The sequence below is a fragment of the Carex rostrata genome, chromosome 2 (genome assembly GCF_964058835.1).
Source record: "Carex rostrata chromosome 2, lpCarRost1.2, whole genome shotgun sequence".
Taxonomy (NCBI): Eukaryota; Viridiplantae; Streptophyta; class Magnoliopsida; order Poales; family Cyperaceae; genus Carex; species Carex rostrata.
This window is the reverse complement of record NC_135919.1, coordinates 17,655,752-17,683,598: the sequence shown is the minus strand read 5'-3', so window position 1 is coordinate 17,683,598 and position 27,847 is coordinate 17,655,752. Positions and strand designations below refer to the sequence as shown.

The 27,847-nt window shown below is 30.8% G+C and overlaps 1 protein-coding gene across 2 annotated transcripts; it reads left to right on the top strand.

The window, feature by feature from the left end:
- Positions 1 to 20,352: 20,352 nt before the first annotated feature.
- Positions 20,353 to 22,617, top strand: LOC144546559 (trans-cinnamate:CoA ligase, peroxisomal-like). Of its 2 annotated transcripts, XM_078295104.1 has the most exons (3): positions 20,353 to 20,628; positions 21,056 to 22,489; positions 22,520 to 22,617. In XM_078295104.1, the coding sequence occupies exons 1-3, from the start codon at positions 20,425 to 20,427 to the stop codon at positions 22,574 to 22,576; spliced, it is 1,695 nt and encodes a 564-aa protein (XP_078151230.1). In that variant the 5' UTR covers positions 20,353 to 20,424; the 3' UTR covers positions 22,577 to 22,617. The 2 variants fall into 2 exon arrangements, with proteins under 2 accessions (XP_078151230.1, XP_078151222.1); XM_078295096.1 differs by having other exon boundaries at positions 21,056 to 22,617.
- The last annotated feature ends 5,230 nt before the right edge of the window (positions 22,618 to 27,847 follow it).

The window sequence follows — 27,847 nt, the reverse complement described above, 5'->3', positions numbered from 1 at the left end:
ACGAAGTAATCAGATTAACACGTGAATTAGTGGTTTTTCTCTTTCACCTATGCCCCTCTATTTATAGGCAAATGAGGAGATTCGCCAAAAGACCGAAATACCCCCGTACTTGACAAAATTACATTTTTGCCCTTTTGGATGAGGCATCCAATTTGGATTTTTCTATTTCATATTGGTTGGATTTGTTTAATGGATTCTAAACCCATTAACCCAAAGGAATAGTAAATAGTAATTATCCAAATCAAATATGTATAATTGTCATGTACAATTATATTCGTTTACGATTTTCGTTTGGTAATTTTTATACAACATGTCAAACACGTTTATAAACAAACCTGTGTTTCTGTTTGTCATTCTAAATGACGTACAATTAATTATAATGAATTATACCAAGTATAACTAATTATAACCATTAGTTTTTGCTTTGTCATTTTTAACATGTCAAATATAATTTAATTATAACACGTATAATTAATTATAACCATCTTAATATTGATCATAACCAATTTATAATCAATCACAATAAGATTCCCCGATTAACTCCTATATGGTGTGACCCAATAGGATCTGTGTTATGTTGGTAAATAGAATTAAAACTGTTTTAACTTCTATAATCATAGGAGGCATCTGGCAGTATACACTATGACCATCCAATTACACAGATGATGATGTACTGTACAATATCACGATCCAGTAAACAATTTACTTGTGTCTGTTCTTCTGTCTCATAGCTATCAGATCAGTTTCAAGGTAGATGTGTGTCATCCTTGCTAACTGTATATTTTCTTGATCTTGAGTAGATTATCAAATATAATTACTCTTGTAATTATACCGCATGCAGATAATCTAACTCTACCAAGGGGCTCAGTGATGCTATAGCTCGTATAGAGATACGAGAGACAAATAGTATTCTTGGCAGACTATCACTTCCTCAGCTAAGCTATACATATGGAAATGCTACCGTTATGACTGTTTTTTACGGACAGCGTTAGATAACACTCACACATACATATTTCTTAGTGAGAACGATAAATACCTCATACTGTAGAACTTGACACTGAATGAAAACATAAATGACACGAACACAATTCTATTTAATGTTTCATTCGGGGTCTGTCAAATACCATGTTCCTAGAACATGTATCCATGTGATTAAAATGACATCTCGTGTCATGTGGTTTGTAAAACTTAACCATCTTTTAATCCACATGCTAACCTTATCGCGGTAATTAGTGTTCCTGCTAATTACCTTGGTCAGTGACTTTTAAGAGTATATATTATCTATATTATGGAGTTTCACAATTTCAGTCATGAACTCGAAATGATCCATAATTTCAATAATACTCAAGGCAACAAAATGATATATAAATAAACATTCAATTCATGAACAAAGCTTTATGATAATTTATCGTATTATTGACTTCTAGATTATTACAAACTAACACGTGCTACATTGATTTGCATTTCAGATATCAGGACGAGGTTATTAGAGCATCTACATCCGTGAAACTCTTGGAGTTTCTAAATAACTGTTAACTAATTTTTAGAAATTTTGTCTCTGAAAGTTTCTAAACTCCCACATCCCTGAAACTAAGATTAGAGTTTCTTAATTGCCACATCAGCAAATAAATTACAAGAGAAAAGAATTTCAACCAATTATTTGGCCACGTCAGAGTTTATAAACAGTTTCTTATTAAAAAACTTTGGAGCAAAGTTGCTAAATAAGAAACTCATCTGCATCCCTGAAACTGGTTTAGAAACTGCCACATCAGATTAGAAACTCCAAGAGTTTCAGGGATGTAGATGCTCTTACTAGACATTTGCTAACGGGTAGGACGGGTAAAGGGGTAGGTCGGGTACGGGTAAAACCCGTAACGGGTAGACGGGTAAATTTCCAAAAATGTATATCCGGTCCGTTTATTACCCGTACCCGTTGCGGGTTGACGGGTACGGGTACCGCGGGTACGGGTCCGGGTATCCGGGTACGGGTCCGGTCCGCCCTTTTTTTTTTTTTTTTCTGTTTTTTCCTTGTTTTTTTTTCTGTTTTTCTTTCCGTTTTTTTTTCTGTTTTTTTTTTCTGTTTTTCTTTCTGTTTTTTTTCAGTTTTTTTTTTTTCAGTTTTTTTTTTCAGTTTTGTATTTCCGTTTTTTTATTTTTTTCTGTCTTTGTTTCTGTTTTTTTTTCCTGTTTTGTTTAATATTTTTTTTCTGTTTTTTTTACAGTGTCGTATAAATATTATTACGTGTTTATAATTCGATTTTTATAATATGAATAGTTCGATATCAAATAGAGTATATATATACATGAAATTATCAAGTCGCGTCTTTATAATTTATAAATGAATAAAATTTGTACCTTATATATAAAAATTATTCGTACGAAAATTTGTATATTTATACGGCTAAGTACAAATCTATTTATTTATTTCTTTAAGCAAGTCATTTTATTTTATTTTCAAATTCTCATTATAATTAAAACAATAAATTATAAATAATAATATCTTAAATTAATTTATTACATTAAAAATAATTATGAATAATTTGAAAACAATAGATTAAAAAATAAAAGTTACCCTCCTCCTTTATTCCGGGCTTGGGACCGGCTATGTAAAATAACATAGGCGGAGTTCTAACTTTTTTTTTTTTAGTAATTGTTCTTTAAAATGAATAATTTAAAAACTAATTGAAATGTTTAGAAATTATAATTTTTAAAATAACCATAAATATTAAAAGAGGTTAGAAAATTATACCGACACTACCTATCTAGTAGTTTGGATTCATATACCATTGTTCGTTTTCTTCCGCACCGTCTGAATCTGAATTAGGTTGAGGCTGCGGCTCGGTAACGCTTTCTTCAGTATCAGCTGCAGAAGATGATTCTTGAGCTTGATGTTGGTTGCGCTCGTCAGCATTAATCCAATCTTTCAAGCACACAAGTCTTTCAAAAACATGTGGACCCAATTTACTGCGTTTGTCGGAGAGGATCCTGTTCGCCGAACTAAAACAACTTTCTGAAGGGACGGTTGACACGGGTACGGCAAAGACGTCGCGGGCCATCATCGCCAGTGTTGGATAAGACCTTTGATTCCTCTTCCACCACGTCATGATGTCAACGTTTTCATTTTCGTTGCGCATATTCAAATAGCTCACTAACTCGTTTGTGGATGCGTGCGGTTCGCTATCTGATTGAAAATCTGCTAACAATCCACTACTGCTAGTGCTCCTGAAAGTGGAACTATTAAAAAAAAAAAAATTAGTGGACAAATAATGTAGATATTATAAATAATAAAGATTAAAAGCATAATGTATATTTATTCATACCTAGGACCAGCCCGGGACGAAGAGGGGTTCTGGTTGCCACTAATTCTTGAGTTGTATATGTTAAACATCTCAGCGAACTTCGCATCCACGTATGCCTCGACCCCGGTTGCGACTAAATGTAGATTATCTTTGTACGCTTCAACCATTTTGATCGTGTAATATTTCTTGTATGCCGGGTTGAGGCAGCTTGCAATAATGGCCAAGAGGGGTACATCTTCCCAATATTTTAGAAATTTTAGTTTCATGGCCTCTACAATCGGTGTGAGAGATTTATCGTGGGTTTCTGCTTGTTCCAAAATACGATAAACCTTGGAAATTTGATAGATTTGCCCCAACAACTCAAATGCCGTCGGTGAATACGAGCATGATAGTTTGACGGTTGCTTCAAAAAAGGTTCCTAGGAATGTTGAAAGCCTTTCTAGTTGGTCCCATTCCCCGACGGTGAGTTCCAATTGCATTGCCTCGAAGGAGTACCTGAAATAGGGGGGTTGAGTTGACTCGACGATGCAACGGAAGAAGTGCCTCCATATGCATACGGTGGTGGTAGTTGATGTGATTCTTGTGGAATGAATGTGTTTGGATCATTTGAAGTATAATACGGTGCACCCGTTTGGGGGTTTTGTTGATAATTTGTTTGTAGCATTTGGTCTCTTCTTTGATAATTTTGGGGAGCTTGTGGATAATTAGGTGGCGGCATTTGAGAGGAACTATCAAAATAATTTTGTGAATAATCTTGTGGATAATTTGTAGTTGGTATTTCGGGGCCAAAAATATCGGCCGACATTCTCGCGATATCTTCTTGCACCGAATCACGATGAGATGACATTTTTAAAAAATGTAAACCTATATTCAAAAATAAATACAATTACTTACCATATTCAACAAATAAATCTAACATAGTTATATAATGAATTTCAAATACAACTTCTTTAAAAAAAAAACAGAAAAAAATAAATCTTAAAAAATCCGGAAAAAACAGAAGAAGAAAAAAAGAATTTGAAAAAGCAAAAATAAAATGATTAAAATCTAATCTATTGAAAAATAAATACAATTACTTACCATATTCAACAAATAAATCTAACCTAGTTATATAATGAATTTCAAATACAACTTTATTTAAAAAAAACAGAAAAAAAAATTAAAAAAATCTGGAAAAAAACAGAAAAAATAGGAAAAACAGAAAAAAAAAGAATTTGAAAAAACAAAGATAAAATCTAACCTATTGAAAAATAAATCTAACATATTCAAAAATAAATACAATTACTTAACATATTCAACAAATATATCTAACCTAATTATATAATGAATTTCAAATACAACTTTATTTAAAAAAAAACAGAAAAAAATAAAATTAAAAAAATCTGGAAAAAAATAGGAAAAATAGAAAAAAAAAAGAATTTGAAAAAACAAAGATAAAATCTAACCTATTCAAAAATAAATCTAACATATTCAAAAATAAATACAATTACTTAACATATTCAACAAATATATCTAACCTAATTATATAATGAATTTCAAATACAACTTTATTTAAAAAAAAACAGAAAAAAATAAAATTAAAAAAATCTGGAAAAAAACAGAAAAAATAGGAAAAACAGAAAAAAAAAAGAATTTGAAAAAACAAAGATAAAATCTAACCTATTGAAAAATAAATCTAACATATTAAAAAATAAATACAATTACTTACCATATTCAACAAATAAATCTAACCTAGTTATATAATGAATTTCAAATACAACTTTATTTAAAAAAAACAGAAAAAAATAAAATTAAAAAAATCTGGAAAAAACAGAAAAAATAGGAAAAACAGAAAAAAAAAGAATTTGAAAAAACAATGATAAAATCTAACCTATTGAAAAATAAATCTAACATATTCAAAAATAAATACAATTACTTAACATATTCAACAAATATATCTAACCTAATTATATAATGAATTTCAAATACAACTTTATTTAAAAAAAACAGAAAAAAATAAAATTAAAAAAATCTGGAAAAAAACAGAAAAAATAGGAAAAACAGAAAAAAAAAAGAATTTGAAAAAACAAAGATAAAATCTAACCTATTCAAAAATAAATCTAACATATTCAAAATAAATCTAATTATTTCACAAGTTCACATAATAAATCTATCATATTCGAAATAAATATAACTTATTCAAAATAAATTTATCATTTTCAAAAATAAATCTAACATATTCAAAATATTTCACATATTCACAAAAATGAATCTAACATATTTTTTTAACCTATTAAAAATAAATCCGAATTTCAAAAATAAAATCTAACATATTCAAAATAAATCTAATTATTTCACAAGTTCACATAATCACATCTAACAAATCTAACATAAATTAAATAAATGTAACATTCAATAAATCTAACAAATCTAACATAAATTAAATAAATCTAACAAATCTATCATAAACTAAATCTAACATTCAATTTAAATTATACATTTATCTACAACAATAAATCTAATATCAAATTTTAAATTACTCTACAAAAATAAATGAATCTAACAAAAATGAATCTAACATATTTTTTTAACCTATTAAAAATAAATCCGAATTTCAAAAATAAAATCTAACATATTCAAAATAAATCTAATTATTTCACAAGTTCACATAATCACATCTAACAAATCTAACATAAATTAAATAATTGTAACATTCAATAAATCTAACAAATCTAACATAAATTAAATAAATCTAACAAATCTATCATAAACTAAATCTAACATTCAATTTAAATTATACATTTATCTACAACAATAAATCTAATATCAAATTTTAAATTACTCTACAAAAATAAATTAATCTAACATAAAATAAATCTAACCTTTAAATTTCGCGGAAAAATCTTGCGGGAGGTGCCGAACTTTGTAATTTTGATATCTTCGTAATTCCGTAACGGGTTTAGCGAACCTCTAATTCCGTTTGCGTATTGGTAAAATGAATTAAATTACAACTATATATTTTTTTAAAAATAAATTTAAAAATTGAGAATAATGAAAAATGAGAATTTGAGATTGAGTTTGAGGGATTGAGAATTTGAGAATTTGAGTTAGAATGTGGAGAGGAAGAGGATTAGAGGGGTGTATTTAAAGAAAAAATTGGAGAGGGAATAAAATTTGAAAAAAAAAAAAAAAAACGAAGTGACCCGGGTGGGTCCGGCCGGGTTTGATTTGACCCGGACCGGGCCCCTCTTGAACCGGCGGTACAATTCAAAATTTGAATTTCAAAAGTGGGTACGGGTAAAGTTGGCGGGTACGGGTAACGGGTAACGGGTACGGGCAACCGGGTAAAGGGTACGGGTACGGGTAGGCGGGTATAGGGGTACGAGTAGGCAGGTACGGGTTGGCGGGTAGACGGGTACGGGTACAACGGGTTATTTTTTAAATCACGTTCTCCGGTCCGTTTATTACCCGTACCCGTCTACCCGTCTACCCGTTTGTACCCGGGCAACGGGTACGGGTACCACGGGTAACGGGTACGGGCCGGGCAAAACGGGTTCTACCCGTTCCGGGTTTAGCAAAAGTCTAGCTCTTACTATGGTCGATGGATTGAAAAGCGTTTAGAATTGGAACTTAATAAACTATTTAGAGTACATTGATGTTGGGAAGATTGACCTCACCGTAATTGATAAACAAAATCTTCATTTGCATGTATAAGTCTTGACATGAGTGAGTCAGAGGAGAACATTGTTGTGTAGTACTTCAAAGTAGAAAGAAAAAACAAAATAATAAGAAAATTAGATGAAATGGCGATAACAATTCTGGTGTCGGTTTAACAATTTTGATTATAAGTATAGAAAAATCGGATAGTTTAGAGGAATTGAAAAGAATAAAGGAGTAGATTTATGAATAAGCATCATTTGATATGATGTAAATAATTTTTTATCAATAAAATTGTTAGTAGGTATTTACCACTAACTTTAAATAAATAATGTTAATTTTAAGTATGCATTAAAAAAATTCTTTTAAATTTGATTAGCAACTTTTAATAATGATTTTTGAGCGATTCTTTTAAATTGAGTTGGTGAAGTCTTCTATTTTATATAATTAAATAAGTTATAAAATGAGAAAATATATTTATAATTCACTATTATGTGATGCGCTCCTATTTCAGGAAGAGAGTTACAGAAGATATCTCATTGAAATATATCGTAAACATTTTTAATAGAAATACGTTGTCAGTACTTTTAATTGAAATATATCATCAATAATTTTAATTGAAATAATATTGTAATAAGAGTAAAACTAGGGTGTTCTTAAGCTCACCAAAGTGTTTGGTGAGCTTAACTCCAAAACCCATCAAATCAGTTTTAAATGACGAATCCAAACCGTTGGAATCCGCCTACCTTACGAGTGATGCGTCTACATGTGAAAATTTTAAATATTCGAATTAATTTAGTATAAAGTCAAGCGGTAAAAAAACGTTCAAAAAATGAATGCACTAAAATTAATTTATTAACCTTCTAATTTTGACCAATTGACTTTATACTAAATTAATTCGAATGTTTAAAATTTTCACATGTAGACGCATCACTCGTAAGGTAGGCGGGTTCCAACGGTTTGAATTCGTCATTTAAAACTGATTTGATGAATTTTGAAGTTAAGTTCACCAAATACTTTGGTGAGCTTAAGAACACCCTAGTTCTACTCTTGTAATAATATGATAACATTACGTACTTTTGCAACACAATGATACTTTTTTTTTAAATGGAAGAGATCAGAAGATTTTTGTGCCACCATGACTATCATGTGACATGCATTGACACCGCACTTCTATTGTGGGCTAGGTATCCCTTATGTGGTCAGACCGTTACAGTTGTTGATGTCTAGTTCAATGTGTAAAATGGATAATGTACTTTATTTTCTTCATACTTTTTTATTCTTGTTATTATTATTATTACTATTTTACTCAAAACATTTTACTTAAAAATGGGCTTCGTTAAACTTGGATTCAAAGAAAAGGTCCACAACCCTTTTTTTTATTCTGGTATATTTATGGACTACAATACTGGACTTTCTAAATTTGTATTATAGAAAGGTCCATAATATATACTGGACTGAATTAGTGGCCTAATTAAATTTGTATATTTTTAATATATGGGCCAGATTTGATGATCATTAAATTCAAGCTGGTTTAACCTTTCTCAATTTGTTCGTAAGGCATAATTCTTTGGAAAATGAGCCCAAAACATTTTAAGATAGTGTTGATTTACTTTAATGCCAAGTGAAGGTGGCCATTTTTTTACCGGAATCTTGTGCCAGTAATAATTAAGGTTCATGGCCATCCTTCATAAATATTGACAATTTAAAAAAATAGTAAAAATTAGTATGATTAAAGCAAAATAATTACATTTTGAGTGGCTTGACTCTCAACTTTGCTCATATAAAATATATAAATACATTTTTGAACTAATTAAGTATGATTAAAGCAAACAAACAAACTTAGGATTGTTTTCTGAAGTCGTTCACAAGACAAATGATATTACTTTATTTTTCTTTATTTGTGAAAGAATTAAGTTTTCGTTTTGTAAGATCTCTTATCCTAGAGGTGAAAATGGAGCGGATAATATTCGATTCATATTCGATCCGTATTTGAAATTAGATATAGATTTTAAAATTTTGAATATCCGTATGAATAAAATACATATGATTTTAAATTTTAATTATTCATATCTGAATAATAAATATATAAAATATATATCATGAAAAAATTATGTTTTAAATCATTATAATTAAATAAATATTATGAACTTTAATATGTTTAATAATATTTATATATTTTTTAATAAATATTCAATCTGATTCGGGAGATGCCTAAAACATATTTTTTTGTTCCATGGCACTATATTTTCATTTTGAAAATCCAAATAACTGATCCGAACCGCTCAACGCGTTCTTCATATTAAAATGTGCTTGGAGACCAAATTTTACATTTTTTGAAATTTTTTTACTATTTATTAAGCCACTTTGAAAATCACTGATCCGATGGTCCAAATTTTTTCACTGTTTTTACTGTTCACAGCAAAACAAAAAAATTCAAAATTGCTTAATAAATAAAAAAAAAATTCTAAAAAATCTAAAATTTAGTCTCCAAGCACATTTTCATATGAAGAACGTGTTGAGCGGTTCGGATCAGTTATTTAGATTTTCAAAATGAAAATATCGCGTGGAATACAAACGCGTTTTACTCCATGGCTCATCCAAGTCAACCTCATCTGATTCGTATATGTATCTGTGTTCGTCTAATATTTAATCTGCATTCGTATCAAAAATTAAAAACGGATACATATATAACTTTACCACTATTTGCTCCGTATCCGATTTCACCCTACTTATCTGTCGGTTTATCAGATATTTACACCAGTAAATTTCTCCGAAAAGACCAGGGGAAACTCACAGAAGTTAATTTGTGGACTAGGAAGCAAAGCAAAAGTGAGAAATGAGATAAAAATAATAATTAATTGAAATTATGTGGAGCACACTACTTGTTGAGAAAAACAAGTAAATTGATCTTGACTTTTTCTCAGCAAAAGGAACTATGCATGACTGACATATTATATATATTTTAGAAACTGCTAAGAAATTTAGTTTTCGAAAATGAAATTCAAGCAAGTTGCAGATTTTCAGTGTCACTTCCGCAAAAGAAAAATAAAAATATAACAGTGAACAATAAAATGCTGACTTTTTTTTAAGTTGGAGAGACTATAATTAAGCCGTTCAACAAGGTTAATAGTCACAAAGAATTTTTCATTTAAATTTCAAACCTGTAATATTATGGACAATAATGTTACAGATAATATTATTTTTGTCACTTAGGAGTGTAAACGGATCCGATATGAATCGGATAGTGGTAAAATCATATTTGTATCTGCTTTTATTTTTTGAATACAGATACATATTGAATATTAAACGAACACGTACAGATATGGATCGGATATCTATACATATATATATAGAGAGAGAGAGAGAGAGAGAGGTTGGCTAAGATCAAAGTGGTAGTTCTTGAGTTTTGGTGCTACCAATTCATTTTTCAATTTTCAAAGTTCAAAACGTCGATCCGAACCGTTCAAGTTGTTCTCCATATTAAATTGTGCTTGGAGACCAAATTTTACATTTTTCTGAATTTTTTTACTATTTATTAAGCCACTTTGAAAACAGCTGATCCAACAATGGCTTCTAATTCATATCGGATCCGTTTAAACTATATGATTATATATCTACTATTTGAATACGGATAATTAAAACTCAAAACAATATATATATCCACACGGATATTCGAATATCATGTATATCTCTTATTTTTTGTATCCGGATACAAACACATATATAATATCCAATCCGTTTGCACCGCCTTTATTTTATATTTTTTTTCTCCAAGTACTGGTACATTAATTATTGGATATTTTAAGGCCATCTTGACTCAAAAATTAAAGTTTAAAAAAAATATGCTTCTTTATTATATTTTTCATAAAAAAAAATAATACAAATATAATATTTGTTGTTCAAAATAATAATAAACTTAAGACCCATCTCGAATAGTCCCCAGCTCCAGTCATTAACTTTTAAACAACATAAAAATATTTGACTTGACAATGACTGTATTGATTCGTTCAGACTTTGTTATTTAATGAAAGCAGGTAGTAATACAGTGAATAAGTTGAGCAATCTACACTAATGATTTTGACCCTAAGTTGACTTGCAACCAAAGGGCATTAAATTATGACTTCTCAGTCCTTGTCTCCACTATCAAGCCTCAACGCTTTGTTTGTTTGGTACACTAAATCTCAATCATTTTAATTTTTAACACAGACACGGTATGTAAATATGTAAATATATTTTGATCAATTTAGAGGTCAAATTGCCATCGCCATCGTACGTTAAACCTCCTGTCATTGATTGTGTGTTGGGTCAAACACACGCATATTCATAGAATTCAGATTTAGAAAATAAAAATATGAAGAAGAAAAAAAATCACCATGAAAGCAATTGCATGCATCGTATTAGTGTGAAAAAAAACATGTCGGCAGTGACTAATATGTTGTGACTTTGGTCTTGTGCCGTGCCGTACCGTGATCAAGTGAAGAGTAATCCATGCCGTGCCGTGACCAATATGTCAAGAGATGGTCACGGCACACGAGTCACACCGTGACTCGCATGCCGTATCTAAACATAACCGGTCACGTAATTTCTCACATTTAACTATTTTTCATAATTTAAGTTAGTTTATTCATAATTCACCATTTGATTAAGACCTAACGGTCCTAATTATACGTGACTTGCGTGATTACGTACTGTGCCGTGACCGGATCTTTCACGTGCCGTGTTGTGCCGTGACCAAAATGTCAAGAGGTGGTCACGGTACACGACACACGAGTCACGGCACGGAACAGTAACATGTGCTGTGCCGTAACCGTGCCGTTCCGTGACGGAGCCGGCTCTGCCGTGCCATTTTTCCCACACTAGATCGTATATATTACCTTTTTTTTTAAAAAATAATAAATAAGGGGCAAAATGCTACCTTTTTCATTGCTGAACCCAAGTTTTTACACCTAATTTTGTACATACACGGTATGTAAATATGTAAATATATTTTGATCAATTTAGAGGTCAAAATGCCATCACCATCGTTTAATCTCATGCCATTGATTGTGTGTGGGGTCAAACACACGCATAGAGCTATATTCATAGAATTCACATTTTGAAATTAAAAATATGAAGAAGAAAAGAATCACCATGAAAGAAATTGCATGCATCGTATTCCCCTTTAAAAAAAAAAAAAAGGGGGCATAACGCTACCTGTTTCATTGCTGAACCCAAGTTTTTACATCTACTTTGTACATACAAAGAAACTAAGATAAACAAAAACAAAAACAAAAGACCCTCAAAACAAACACAGAGAAAATTTGTACTGCTTGGGTGGAATTAAAATTTGTAATTTTTTCAAAAAAAAAAAAAACGACAAGGTGGTACTTAAATATTGATATTTCATAATTAATTTGTTTTTATCGGAATGAAAAAACCTATTCTGAAAAATAAATATGACAGAGATAATTTTTTGGTCTGATCTATTTGTCTTTAACACCAGATATGGTTTGTTCCATAACAAAAATAATGGAATGGTTTGTTCCATAACAAAAATTATGGAATCAGATATGGACTTCATAATTGGGTATAGTTGTATATTTTTCTAGGTTTTGTACAATTATAATTAGCATGTATTTTTTTCCCCCCATTTTTACAATAAAATAATGTGTCCATCTAAACTCGTTTAATTTAACAGCTCTGTAGATAAAATTTATAATAAATATATCATACACTACTATAGAAAAATACTTTGTTGTTAGTTTAAATTGAAATTCGCCATCAGTTTCCGAGCTAATGACTATCATTCTAATGGTGAAAATTTACATGTGTCATCGGCTCAAAATTACATGATGTTGAGTACTTATGTTATATTATATATATGATGAGGAGGGATCAACTTACATCAATTTTTGGTGATCCACTTACATCAAACTGTTCAACATGATGGATATATTAAAATGTGCTTGAAGGTCAAATTATACAATTTTTTTTTAATTTTTTTACTATTTATTAAGTATTTACAAAAACCGTTATTTTCTGACCATTAAATTTTTGTACCCATCTTAATAAATAATAGAAAAATTAAAAAAAAAATGTAAAATTTGATCTGCAAGCACATATTAATATATCCATCATGTTGAACAGTTTGAATCGACTGTTTAGATTTTAAAAATGCAGGGTGTAATCCAGTGTCACCGAAAAAGGATATAAGTGGATCCCTCCTCCTATATAATATAGCAAATCGTAAGTCTAATATGGATAGTTATCAATCTAGTATTTTTAGAAGAACGTAGATTTATTTTGGTAAGACATAATTAAAAAGAAATAATTACAAGAATTACCCAAAGCATTTATTTAAAAAAGAAAATACATTATGTAGCAAATTAAACTTATAGCGACATCATCACGCGCATAAAACAGTAAAGTCTACCTTCGAGTAAATAAAAACTACATATTTACATTTGTATGTCAACCTGAGACTTAAAGAGTTACATCACGCTCATTTGGTCAAAGTTAGGTGACGTCACTTGGGTCACCATTAAAATATTACAAGTCAAGTTAAATTAAATTCATATTAAGTTTCCTTTCAGTTTAATTAGTAATTTAAAATGTGTTGACTTCATGATATGAAGTTCCGCGAAATTACAAGCTTCTACAGTTCTACGTTTCATTCATTACAGCAGGAAAGATCCGAAATTTTTATTAATCCCCTAACAAAAAAAAATATAGCAAATATGCTCTCAAATTTGATATAATTTTATGAGTAGAACTAGGGTGCTCTTAAGCTCACCAAAGTTTTGGTGAGCTTAACTCTAAAACTCATCAAATCGATTTCAAACGACGAATCCGAACCGTTGAAATCCGCCTACCTTACGTGTGATGCATCTACATGTGAAATTTTTAAACATTCGAATTAATTTAGTATAAAGTCAAGCGGTCAAAATTAGAAGGTTAATAAATTAATTTTAGTCCATTCATTTTTTGAACGTTTTTGACCGCTTGACTTTATACTAAATTAATTCGAATGTTTAAAAATTTCACATGTAGATGCATCACACGTAAGGTAGGTGGGTTTCAACGGTTCGGATTCGTCATTTGAAATCGATTTGATGAGTTTTAGAGTTAAGCTCACCAAAACTTTGGTAAGCTTAAGAGCACCCTAGTTCTACTCTAATTTTATAAATATCCTAACCGCTCTGCCGAAAGACAACCAACTCTCAATACTAAACCGCCTTTTACTGGAGTAGTCAGCTTTAGACCAGGACGCCTCCAGTGGAGCGGTTTGGTATCTAATAATTTTAAAAAAAAATAAACTTGTATTTTTATGTTAAAATTTTAGTTATAAGATTTAATATATATGTTATGTTGCTTTATAAATTTTTGTTATAAATTCGTTGTGTTGTTGTAATTGTATTATAACTTTATTTGTTATAGTTTTCTTTATTCGGTGGAAAGACTCTTTTTATCTCAGAGCGTTGGATAATATTAGAGGATTGGATAGCGGTCTCTGTTTTTTTATAATCGGAATTAATAAATCGTTGCAATGTTTGTCTTTATTGGCAAAAACTATTAATTAAGGGGGTTTGTTATTTTTTTTTTACTTTTTAATAGAAAATAAATCGGAGGTCTTTTCAACTATTTAGAAAATGTAAAGATATATTTTTTTAAGAATGAGGTTATGGTACTATACATATTGTAAATTTCAATTAATCAATCTGAACCATTTAACATAATTTTATACATATTACTTGCAGACTAAAATTTTCATTTTCTAAAACTTCTTACTCATTGTTTTAGAAAGGTAAAAAAAAAATCTCTATTTTTTATTTGGACCCTGATAATTGTTCCCGCACTCTCATTCTCTCATTATTCTCCCAATTTTATTTGTTTAATTTCGTCAACATTTTTCACGGTCTATAAGAAATTTTGCGAATCTAAAACCACAAACGTCTTCTATGCAATTTTATCTTTCAAATGAGATCTATGACGACATACTTTCGAGCTCGTCGTCACACAAATATTTATACCTCGTCATTTAAGTATTTTATACCTAGTATGTTCCGCATATGACACTACTGATATTTAAAAGTATTAATATTAAGTATTACAAGTATTTATACCTATACACTGAAGTATTCATACCTATATGGTCAACTATTTTTGTTAGATAAATGTTGACGCAGGGACGATTGGGGAATGTTGATGCGGAGATACGAGGTTCACGATTGGAGATAAATACTTACAAGTATAGTTACAAATACTTGCACGATGAGTTATAAATACTTGTATGACGATGAGTCCAAAAATATGTCATTATGAATCTCATTTGTAAGATAAAATTGTGTTGAATACGTTCATGGTTTTAGATTCGCAAAATTTATCATAGATCATAAAAAATGTGGACGAGATTGGAAAAAGAAAAGAAAATCCACCTCTAAAGAAAATCCACCTCTAAAAACTAATTAGTTAAGTTAGTTTATAGAAGTTAAAATATGTTTAAGATATTGGAGGATGATGGGGAGATTGGAGAAGGAGGTTTCATATAATTATTCTTTTTATTTGTTCAGAGTAATTTTCTATCTAGAAAATAAAAATAAATTTTAAAGGACAAATATATTTTTATATGAAGATCATTTGAAATGGTTGAAATCCACTATTTAAATTTTAAAAACAAAATTATTAATTTATAGTTAGGATTAGGACCAATCTACGATATGCATAGCCTCAGTCTTTATTTAATTTAAAATACAAAGGACGATTAAGACTCAGGTTAAGGTACAATGTAAGAGGTCCTTGTATTTCCCTATTTTTTATTGATAATTTATGAGCGTAATTTCACGAGCATATTTCATATGCAACTTCTTGGAAAATTAACAGGTCATGATTAGTCATTTTGCGTTAATTTGATTTTAAATTAAGAATTTTTCTAAGCAACTTCTTCTTATTTTTTCAAAAACAATCAGCATCATAGTAACTTTTAGTTAATTAAGGCTAACACATATAGAGGTGTTCATTGGATCCGGTTTATTTGGTTTTAAACCAAACCGTCAAATTTTAGATTAAATGATCCGATTTTTTGGTTTAAATGCATGGTTTGGTTTGTCATATTTAGTTCGGTTTAATTTCTTTTATTTCGGTTCAATTAAACAAATTAAAAATTGACTTGATATATACTTATATTACTTTGATTTTTTATATTTAGTTTGATTTAATCTCCCTTGTTTCAGTTCAATTGATATATACTTTGATATTTATTTCAATAATTATTATATGTATATGTGTAGTAGTGTTAAAATGCACAGTTGTGCAATAACCAATACGAGAAAAGGTCTTTGTCCATTGACATTTGTCCACCATCTGTCCACATCCCTTATTCACTTCCGTTTAACTGATTTTAACAGACTCGGTTCCCACATTCTAATGGAAATTCAAAACCTTATCAGATTCCGCGTATTTAAAACTTCCTTCCCGATCGTCTCTTTCCTTTTTAAATCTCATTTTCAAAAACTTCCTTCCCGATCAAATTATCTTCCTGCTGAGGCGATTTCTTTCCTCTTATAAATTTCTCTTTTCTATTTCGTCGTGATTTCTAACTCCGATGAGAACACTAGCGACTGAAGCGCACCAAGTGGTCATAGTTTGTAACATCAATCAGATTTGGTCTTTGGACTCAAAAGATGAGTCGCCTTTGGCGTATTATTGATCTACGTAGATATGCATATTATTGGCGTATTATTGATCAATCAGATGCCTCCTATTACTTTGATTCTCTCTCTCTTAGACCTATATTGATCTACGTAAAGAGACAGAGAGATGGTGATTGAACAATGATATCTAAGTTTTATCTCTCTGGTTTAGTCTATGGATACTTTTGAATGATCTCCTCACTTCGATTTTCTATTCAAATTTCGGCGACGGCAACGACAACTTTTGACGTCATCTCTCCACGCGAGGCATCGTGCTCAACTCTACCGTGTGAATAATATCAGATCTCACATTATTTGAATTTTACAATTTTACAATCCGGTTTAAAAGTTATGTAGAGTATTTTACCGGATATAGTTCACAATTTTACATGATATATGCATCATTTTACAGTATTTATTATTATTGATGTTTAAAGGTTTACAATATATATATATAATTCACAATTTTACAGGATATAGTTTACAGTTTTACATAATATGTAGAGTGTTTTACAAGATATAGTTCACAGTTTTATAACCTTATTTATTTATTTTTATTTTTCTGCAGGATGGTATTTCGAAGAATGCTAGTTTTTTTTATGATGTTCTGGATGTTGAATGATATAATTAGGTTTGCTATTTTGTGGTGAATATTATGGTTTGTGTTGAACAGATGCTGTGTGTGGTGAATATTGTTGTTTTGTTGAACATATGATGTATGTATGTTTAGATTCAGAAATTTTACAGTACACATGGAATTAATTTATGGTTTAGATTTAGAAATTTTACAGTATTGATTGTTTGTAAGTTGTATGTTTTATGTTTGTAGTTTAAGTTGAAATTTTGTATTTTTTACAGTTTATTTTATCCTTTTCATATGCTTATTTTAAATTATTGAAATTTTATAGTTTTTACCTTTTATTATCACAGTTTACATTCACAATTTTACAGTATTGAAAATTTATGTTTTTTAATTTGTATTTTAATCGTTTTCATCTGCTAATTTTACATTATTTTAAATTTATAGTTTTTACTTTTTATTTTCACAGTTTAAGTTTACAATTTCACAGTATTGCAAATTGATATTTTTTAAATTTTATTTAATCTGCTAATTTTATAATTTTATAATTTTATAGTTTTACCTTTTGATTTCACAGTTTAATTTGATAATTTTACAGTATTGAAAATTATTTTTTTTAACATTTTATTTTATCGTTTTCATCTGTGAATTTTCCATATCTGTAATTTTATAGTATGTATATTTTATTTTTATAGATAAAGTGGTCAATTTTACAGTATTCAATGTTTTGATGATTTTACTGTGTGTTCATTAAATCGAGGAAAAAAGAATAAAAAAATAATTGGGAAATTTAATTTTGTCTTTTTATCACGTTTTTTGTCAAAATAACTGATAATAACTAACATTAACTGCCAATAACTTCCTAAATAACTGCAATTTCTGAAAATACAGTTTGAAAGTACAACTTTTTTTTTGTCTTGTTGTGCAAGTTGCAATGTGTTTTTAACTATCATGGAACCAATTCAAATAGTTACTGGATGTTTTGTTTTTAACTGATACATTTTATGTGATATATTGTATAATTATACAGCATGTAGAAGTAGTTTTACAGTATTCGCGGAAGTCAAAGCTGTGGACAAATGGTGGACAATTAGACGCTTCCATATCCATATTAAAATGTGCTTAGAGACCAAATGTTATATTTTTTGAAAATTTTTTACTATTTGTTTATATAGGTACAATATTACTATTTTTTGGATGATTCAGATCACTGTGTACCTATCTAAAAAATAGTTTAAAAAAATTCAAAAAAAATAGAAAATACGGTCACCAAACACATTTTAATATGTATATCATGTTGAGTAGTTCAAACCGACTGTTTAAACTTTGAGAACATATATAAAGATCTAAGATATGGTTAAGCACAAAATAAATAGTGAATTTTAACTCCCCTCATTTATGTATGTATTTGAGTTTTGAAGCTTTTAAAACAAACTAAAATTTCGGTTGATTTGATTAGAGTACGTTTTAAAAACGGAATAATATTTTAATTCGATTTTAACCGAACCTATCATTTAAACAATTACAAAATCACCTTCTTGATCTGTAGTTTGGTCAATTTGAATTATTTCACTTGAGATTAGAAATTTTCCAAAGAAAATTGTTTTTTTTTTTTTTTTTTTTGATTGATTCATACCCTTAGGCCACCTATTACACAGCAGCTGTACAGGGCTGGCCCTGGTGCTGGGCAGCTAGGGCGACCGCCCCGGACCTCAAGATTTATGGGGCCCTAAAAGAAACAAAAATATTTTGCATATATTAAAAAAATTAATATGTATATATTAAAAATAAATAAAATATTACGGCCCAAACTTTGAATATTCAAAGGGTTCAAACTTTTCTATAAATAAGTATGATCTATTGACATATCAATAAAAAAAATTGTGTCTATCAGTATTGTAAATAACGGTATGCGCTTGTCGAACGAACGGGATACTGTCAAGCAATTAATCGGTATGCGGCCGATTAATTAGAATTATGCGGACAATTTTGTATTTTCATTAAAATTATCTGTATATATTCATAATTTATTAAAAAAATAATTTATTTAATCATCAAACTTATAAAATAAACTTAATTTAACTTAGTTCTATTATTATAATATGAAACTACGCTTAACAATACACACACACTTTACACGTGTAAGTAACACATTTATTTAATTAAATTTTTTTTCGAGAATTAAGCATTTTCAAACACTAACAATATATTATTTGAAAGACATGAAACATTCCAACATAAAATCACTAAAGTTAGTTTGTAATAACAACTTAATTTAATATATGAACATGATGTACTAATTGAAAAAATTACATCAGTAAGTAAGAAAAATATATAGTATGTATATAATAGAGGAATTAATCAATTAATTCAAAATAAGTAAGAAGAAAAAACATATATAAAAAATTGAATGTATAGCCAAGCACAAATAAAATTGCAATACATGTTTGTGAAACTTATTATCACACAGTTACAGAAAAAAAATAATCACTGGAATAAATGAAAATAAATGAGAATAAACGAACAATCAAACGAGAATAAACGAAATAATTGGAAATAATCGAGAATAATCGGCCAATTAATCGGAAAAATTCACTAATAGACATCCGATAAGTGTATTCATAACTGTTTGACAGTCATTAACAATTAAATAGGCATATAATAGGCCGTTAAGCCCCTTTTTTACAACACTGGTATATATAAAGGATGCAAAAATTTCTTCCGCCCCGGGCCCCAAAATCTTCAGGACCGACCTTGCAGCTGTAAACTCTGCTCCCACTGAGATCAAGATACATGAGAACAAACAGATAGGATTGAAGAAACATCCTTTGCAAACTACCAGCATCTATCCATTGTTAAAAACTAAAACTAAGCATTTGTTTAAAGAAAAGGAAACATTGGATAAGTGAAACCCCAAGATAGAAAATTGCTTGTTGGAAATTACAATCTCATATTCTGAGTCTGGTGATCTGGTCTAGGCGTCAACGGTCGGTGTTCAATCCCACTCTTGAAGAGAAACTCCCTCGACACAACAGAGTAACCCCTCAGGTACTTGAAGGTGTATAATACTCCAGCCAGACCGAATCTCTCTCTCTATATATACCCATCCATCTCCTATCGGCTCTAGCATAGATCCACATCACCTACTTCTCTCTCTCTATCTCTCTCCCTCTCTCTCTCTCTCCCTTCCCTCCTCTTCCTCTGTCCTTCATTTTCAATTAGAAACAACCTATACCAAATGGATGCTAACTCTCTACCCAAGAATGATGCTAACTTCGCTCAACTCACCCCACTCACCTTCATCCACCGTGCCGCTTCCGCATACGGCGATCTTACATCCGTCGTGTATGACAACACAAAATTCACCTGGAAACAGACGTATGACCGCTGCCTCCGCCTTGCTGCCTGGCTGCAGTCTTTTGGCATCAAGAAAAACGATGTGGTGAGCATATATATACATTCTCTCAATCTAGCTACCGTCTAATCCACTATTACATAATTCAGTACATATATTTTCCTTTATATAGCAACAAGACCGTATATGCAGACCGCATGACCATATATATGATGTGCATATTCAAATCCGCATATAAATGACTGCATGACTTTTTAAATGAGATAGCATGCATACTATATACGCATATGCGGCCGTATATATAGTCCATGAACGATGCACCGCATTTAAACACTGGTTTAAAGGTTGGATAAATTATTTTATTTGCAAATTATATATATGTTGACGCTCAACCTTAAAGATGTGGGAAATTTTTAATCTACTTACTTTAAAGCGTTAATTGTTATCAGTACAAAATTTAACTATCACAAAGACATCATATAGCTGACATGTCTCATGTCAATTTTTTGTAAAGGTCTCCATACTTGCACCAAATGTCCCAGCGCTCTACGAGTCACACTTTGGAGTCCCAATGGCCGGTGCTGTGCTAAACACCATCAACACCCGCCTAAATGCTTCTGCCATTGCCGGCATTCTCTGCCACTCTGAAGCGAAGATCCTCTTTGTTGATCACCAGCTGCTCTCTTTGGCCAACGAGGCACTATCTCTCCTCACTACTCCCCATCCGGTACTTGTTGTGATTGGCGAGGTCTCCTCTGCCAAAATCTACGCTTCACCTGGTCTAGAGTATGAGCAAGTACTTGCCTTGGCAGATGTGGTTGCCTTTCCACCAGTACCCGTCACCAACGAGTGGGATGCAATTGCACTGAATTACACCTCGGGCACTACCTCAGAGCCCAAAGGTGTGGTGTATAGCCATCGCGGTGCCTATTTGAGCACCATGACTCTGCTACTACAATGGGGGGTTGGGCTACAACCGGTGTATTTGTGGTCCTTACCGATGTTCCATTGCAATGGTTGGACCTTCACTTGGGGTATGGCAGCACGAGGCGGCACTAATGTTTGTATCCGGTCACCAACAGCTCGGGACATGTATCATGCTATTTCTTCCTATGGCGTGACCCACATGTGCGGTGCCCCTGTCCTCTTCACCACCCTTCTTCAAGCTTCTCCAACCGAACGCCGTCCGTTGACCCGTCCGGTTAGCATGTTGACCGGCGGTGCCCCTCCACCTGCTTTTCTACTGGAAAGCATCGAGCGTCTTGGGTTCCGTATCACTCATGCATATGGCCTCACTGAGGCAACTGGAGTTGCGCTTGTTTGTGAGTGGCAGGAAGCTTGGGACCACTTACCGGCTTCTGAGCGTGCTCAGTTGAAGGCCAGACAAGGTCTTGGTGCGCTCTCACTAGCCGGTGCTGATGTGAAGGACAAAGAAACAATGCAAAGTGTTCCCAGTGACGGCATCACTCAAGGCGAGATATGCCTTCGTGGAAGTAGCATAATGAAGGGCTACTTCAAAAACAAAAAGGAGACAGATGAAGCCTTCAAGGATGGCTGGTTTCTAACTGGTGATGTCGGGGTGAAGCACCCGGATGGATATATTGAGATCAAAGATCGATCAAAGGACGTAATCATATCAGGTGGAGAGAACATAAGCAGTGTAGAGGTAGAGACGGCACTGTACCGTCATCCGATGGTACTCGAAGTGGCAGTGGTTGCCATGCCACATCCGCATTGGGGCGAGACGCCGTGTGCATTTATTGCGCTAAAAAAAGAGTATGCATCCAATGAGGTAGGAATTGAAGAGGAAGACATAATCTCCTATTGTAGAGATAAGATGTCTCACTACATGGTACCAAGGAAAGTGGTTTTCTTGCAAGAGATACCGAAGAACGCAACAGGGAAAGCACAGAAGGTTCTTTTGAGGGAAGTTGCAAAAGGGTTGAAGGTAGGCACAAAGAAGAAGAATCATGAAGAGCAAGTGATGAAGAAGAAGAATCATGAAGAGCAAGTGATGGTTATGTCAAGGCTTTGAGATGGCAAAAATTAAAATTGCTTGACAATGTAAAAAAAGAAGATGCATGACAGAATTACTTCTCTTTTTTCTTTGTTTTCTTTTTTTTTGTATTTTTTTCCTGTTTAATTTGGAGATGATGGTTATATGTCGCCCATGAAGATGATTTAAAACTAGCTAGGCGACAAAAATACTTGTTTTTTATAGATGTAAATTGAATTAATGAATGTACTTTGAAATATGAGAAAAATGCAATATTTGTTGTTTTCTTCATAATAATCTATATATTATACTGTAATATTTGAAAATTTTAATAAGCACAAAAGGCCAGAAATATTGAGATTTAATGCTCATGTGAATGTTTGTTCATGCTCATGCGCGAGGACATGCTTAAGTGGAAAAAAAGGCTCAAGGAACAATGAAATTTGTGTGAATTAAATTCTGTATTTGCTTTATTGCTCATATCATGAGTTTTACAATGTACATACAATCTCTATTTAAGAATTTACAAGGCTAATTTAGCCGTTACAAACTTACAATTATTTCTACTAATGGCGAAATAGCCTTTCAGAAAAGAACCAGAACAGAAGAGAAAGAATTGGTGCGGGCACTGCGGGGTATAATCATGGTAATGCTAAATGTCACCAGCGGAGGTGTCTCCAAATATATAGGGGCCGTTAAGTATCTCCAACAAACACTAAAATTAATGGATTAATATTTCTGTAATAAAATAAATGTAATAGTATTCTTTTTTCGTCTACAGACTATGACAAGAATAGAATACCAAGAACAAGAAGAGAAAATTTGGTGAATTATTGACATTGCCTCTTCATATTAATTATCAATTATTGGTTTTGTGTGTTCTAAATTTTAGTAAAGTTAACAGAGGTCCGGTCCGCTTATTATACCAAAATTATCACCTTCTGTTTACTCCAATTTTGATTTTGTTTTGTTCTTCTCAAGATTTTAATCTTCGCTTTGTCAATAATTAAGAAAATTGAAAAGTTTCTCTTGACGAAAACAGTAAAAAGAAATAACCAGCTGGAAAAAGACTTGTTTCTTTGAATATTTGACGAAAGGGAGAATGAAATACTTGATTAATTAGCTAGGCATTGAGGGAAAAAAAAATATATAGCTCTATATATTTTACGCGTAAAAGTTAAGTGACCAGACTGTAGAATAGAAATATTATAGTTGGATCGAAATTACCAACCAATTAATATAGTAGTTGCATGTGGTCTGGTCATGTGAGAAATTGTTAGTCTCAATATTTTATATGACCACATGTGAGAATCTTGACCCAATATTTAATAAGACTTCAACCATTAGTTGTTTTCCTCGTTTTTCCTCTTGTTTTTCTCTTAGAAGCTCATATATCAATTTTACAACCATTATCTGATAATTGATTATTAATATTTTGTTCAATTGCATTCTTAATTTATATATAGATACGGATATGGAACTACATTTTAAAAAAATGGCTTTTTTAAGATAAAATGAGGTAAAATTGTCTAATTTAAAAATTCACAAATGATTTTTTATTCGAGTTTCAAACATGTAATTTATTATGCAAAATATATTGTCTTAATTACTAGACTAAAATTTAGCTTTCACAAAGAAAATAATTTAATTAGTAATTTAAAAGAAAATACTAAAATCAGAATTTGAATAGGATCACACAATGGTAATGATAAAATATCTTTCTTATGAGACCAATTTAAGCAGTATGATACTTTGGGAGTTGCTCATGTATTTTGTATGCATTGCTGGAGAACTATATCTAAGACAAAAGCACTATGTTTGCAGATAAAAATTAAGATATATATTCAATTAGTTACAGAAATATATACTATATGTGTTGAGAAAAAATTAGCAAGATATTGGAAAAATACAATAATAATTAAAAGTAATTTACTTAAGATTCGATAGTGAAAATTTGATAAATAAGATTGGGGTTTATCAAATCAATATTGATATGACAAAATTGCAACCGTATAAACCAATATTATATTTTCAGGTGAAAAGTCAAAAGCTTAATATCAATATTTAATTAATGAGATGTTATAATTGTGAAATTAATTTATTTAATTTTAGCACTTTCTAGTAATTAAACGCTTTCTATTACTAGAAAGTACTCAATTATTATAACTGTGTGCTAAAAAATTAAGTTAGATTGAGAAATAGAGCCATTTTTTAAATTGGGTGAATCTATATTTTTTTTTTCTAAATTGGGTATATATATATATACATATAGAGATGGTTGTCAGTGAGGAGTAGCTTCTGATTGTTTTTATTCGATCTTGTCGGATTTCTTTACAAGCATTATCTTTTGTGTGGAGTAAGGTTCAATTCTAAGTCAGAAAAGGTTGTGCATGTCATAAATGATAGACATCTTTTGCTGGAAGTACCATCAAACTATTCCATTATTCACTAATGTCAAACTGACTCATCGTGTACTCTTACACTCCATTTTGAGACAGATTTGGAATCCGGATCTTCCTTTCTCCTATTCCTTCTATTTCTCTCGGTGTTTTAAAATGCGGCCACATGGGCCGCATATGCATATGCGGTCAGCAGCCGTGTTCAAAATGCTCATGCGGTTTTTTCATGCAGTCGTATATGCGGTCCGAATATACGGTCATGCGGATTAAAAATGCGGCCATGCGGTCTGAATATGCGGCCATGCAGTCTTTCCATGCGGTTTTGATAATTTGATTGTATTTTAATTAAAATTTATATTAAAAAAATCAAAAAATTATTGTTGGTTATGTTATTATGTGAAAATAAATTCAAATATATGAATATGAATATATGAATATGAATATATATATATATATATATATATATATATATATATATATATATATATATATATATATATAATATACGTGAATTTTTATTTTAAAATCCGCATATATAAATCCGAATGAAAATCCGCATATGCAGTATGCAGTGGCCTTCCGCATGCATGAACAAAACCACATTTTAAAACACTGATTTCTCCTCTACTCTTTCTCTGGCAATTATTAGATTAGAAGAGTTTAATAAATTTTAAATTTTACCTTGTTGTTTTCGTGTTTAAGATTTAATAAATGTACGATTTTTGTGCTTGCTTTGCTAGTGGTTGTCAAAAACAGAGCATTTATTATTATTATTATTTTATTTTTTAATTTCACAAACACATCATATCTGCCGCGGCGATTTTTATTAATATCCCTAAAACAAATCAAAATTTTAAAAATGCCCCTGTCTCCAAATTTTTATCAAATATGCCCTGACCGCCTGGGCCCAGGGCGGCCCAAAACACACAGTGAGGCGCCCGTGGCTGGGGCGCCCCATGGCCTTTTTTTTTTTATTTTTTTTTATTTTTATTTTTTAGATGTTAGTATTTTGATTTGAATAATTTTGTGAAAAAAAGTTTTCTTATTTAGAGAGTGTATGCCAAAAAGTAAAATATTTGATATATTTACGAAGTGATGTCGTAAATTTTTATAACTTTGATTTTTTTATTTTTTTTTTTTTTTTGTGAACTTTGATTTTATTTGTCAGTTGGATATCACAAGTCTAAATATAACACTAATAAGAACTTGGCTTTTATTATGGTTTTTATAATATATGTATAATATACACATACACATACACATACACATACACATACACATACACATACACACACATATACATATACATATACACACACATATACACATACATATACATATACTAATAAGGACTTGGTCTTTATTATGGTTTTTATAATATATGTATAATATACACATATACATATACTAGTATTTTGATTTAAATAATTTTGTGAAGAAAAAGTTTTCTTGTTTAGAGTGTATGCCAAAAAATAAAACTTTTGGATATATTTATGAAGTGATGTGATGCACAAACGATCAAGAAATTGGAAAAAGTAATGGAAAGATAGATTTGGTTCTGAGATCACACATTAAAAACTCAATTCTTTGATAAAACTGAATACATTAAAAACTAACTTCTGCCAAAAGACATGACTTCTATTTAAATACAAACCCTAAAAACATAAAATACATAAAAAAAAAACATAAAAGACCCTGAAAACTCTAAAATTATAAAGAAAGGTCCAAAAGTCCATGAAGGAAGACTCGGATCGCGAATCTGAACCCACGATGGGCGAAACAAATCTATAGATTGGTTTCCTTTCGGCCTTTGGGCTGTGAAGTTCCTGTCAAAATTTCAGCCCGATCCGACGGACGGATCAAAAGTTACGCCCCTTTTCGTGAAGCATGCGCAGGACCATATTGCATCATGATGTCGTAAATTCATATAATATGCAATAAATTTTTTTGGCAGGACCATATTGCATCCGACGGACTAAAATAGTATGTGTATATATGTAGCTTTGTATATGTATATGTATATATGTATGTGTATGTGTATATGTGTGTGTATATGTATATGTGTGTGTATGTGTATGTGTATGTGTATGTGTATGTGTATGTGTATATGTCTATGTATGTGTATGTGTATATGTATGTATGTGTATGTGTATGTGTATGTGTATGTGTATGTGTATGTGTATAATATACACGAGGAGGGTTCAAATGCCTCCATGTTTTTGTGCCTCCATCTCTCTCCATCATTTTCAAAGTTCAAACAGTCGATCCGAACCGTTCAATCTAACCTCCATACTAAAATATGTTTGGATACCAAATTTTATATTTTTAGGAATTTTTTTACTATTTTCTTAGATAGGTACAAAATCAGTAAATCTGAACCATCTAAAAACAGTATTTTTTTTACCTATCTAAGAAAATAGTAAAAAAATTTCTAAAAATATAAAATTTGGTCTCCAAACATATTTTAGTATGGAGGTTAGATTGAACGGTTCGGATCGACTGTTTGAACTTTGAAAATGATGGAGAGAGATGGAGGCATTTGAACCCTCCTCGTGTATATTATACATATATTATAAAAACCATAATAAAAGCCAAGTCCTTATTAGTGTTATATTTAGACTTGTGATATCCAACTGACAAATAAAATCAAAGTTCACCAAAAAAAGTAAAAATAAAAAAATCAAAGTTATAAAAATTTACGACATCACTTCGTAAATATATCAAATATTTTACTTTTTGGCATACACTCTCTAAATAAGAAAAAAAAATTTCACAAAATTATTCAAATCAAAATACTAACATCTAAAAAAAAAAAAAAAAAAAAAAAAAAAAAAAAAGGCCATGGGGCGCTCCGCTAGTTACCATGGGGCGCCCCAGCCACGGGCGCCTCACTGTGTGTTTTGGGCCGCCC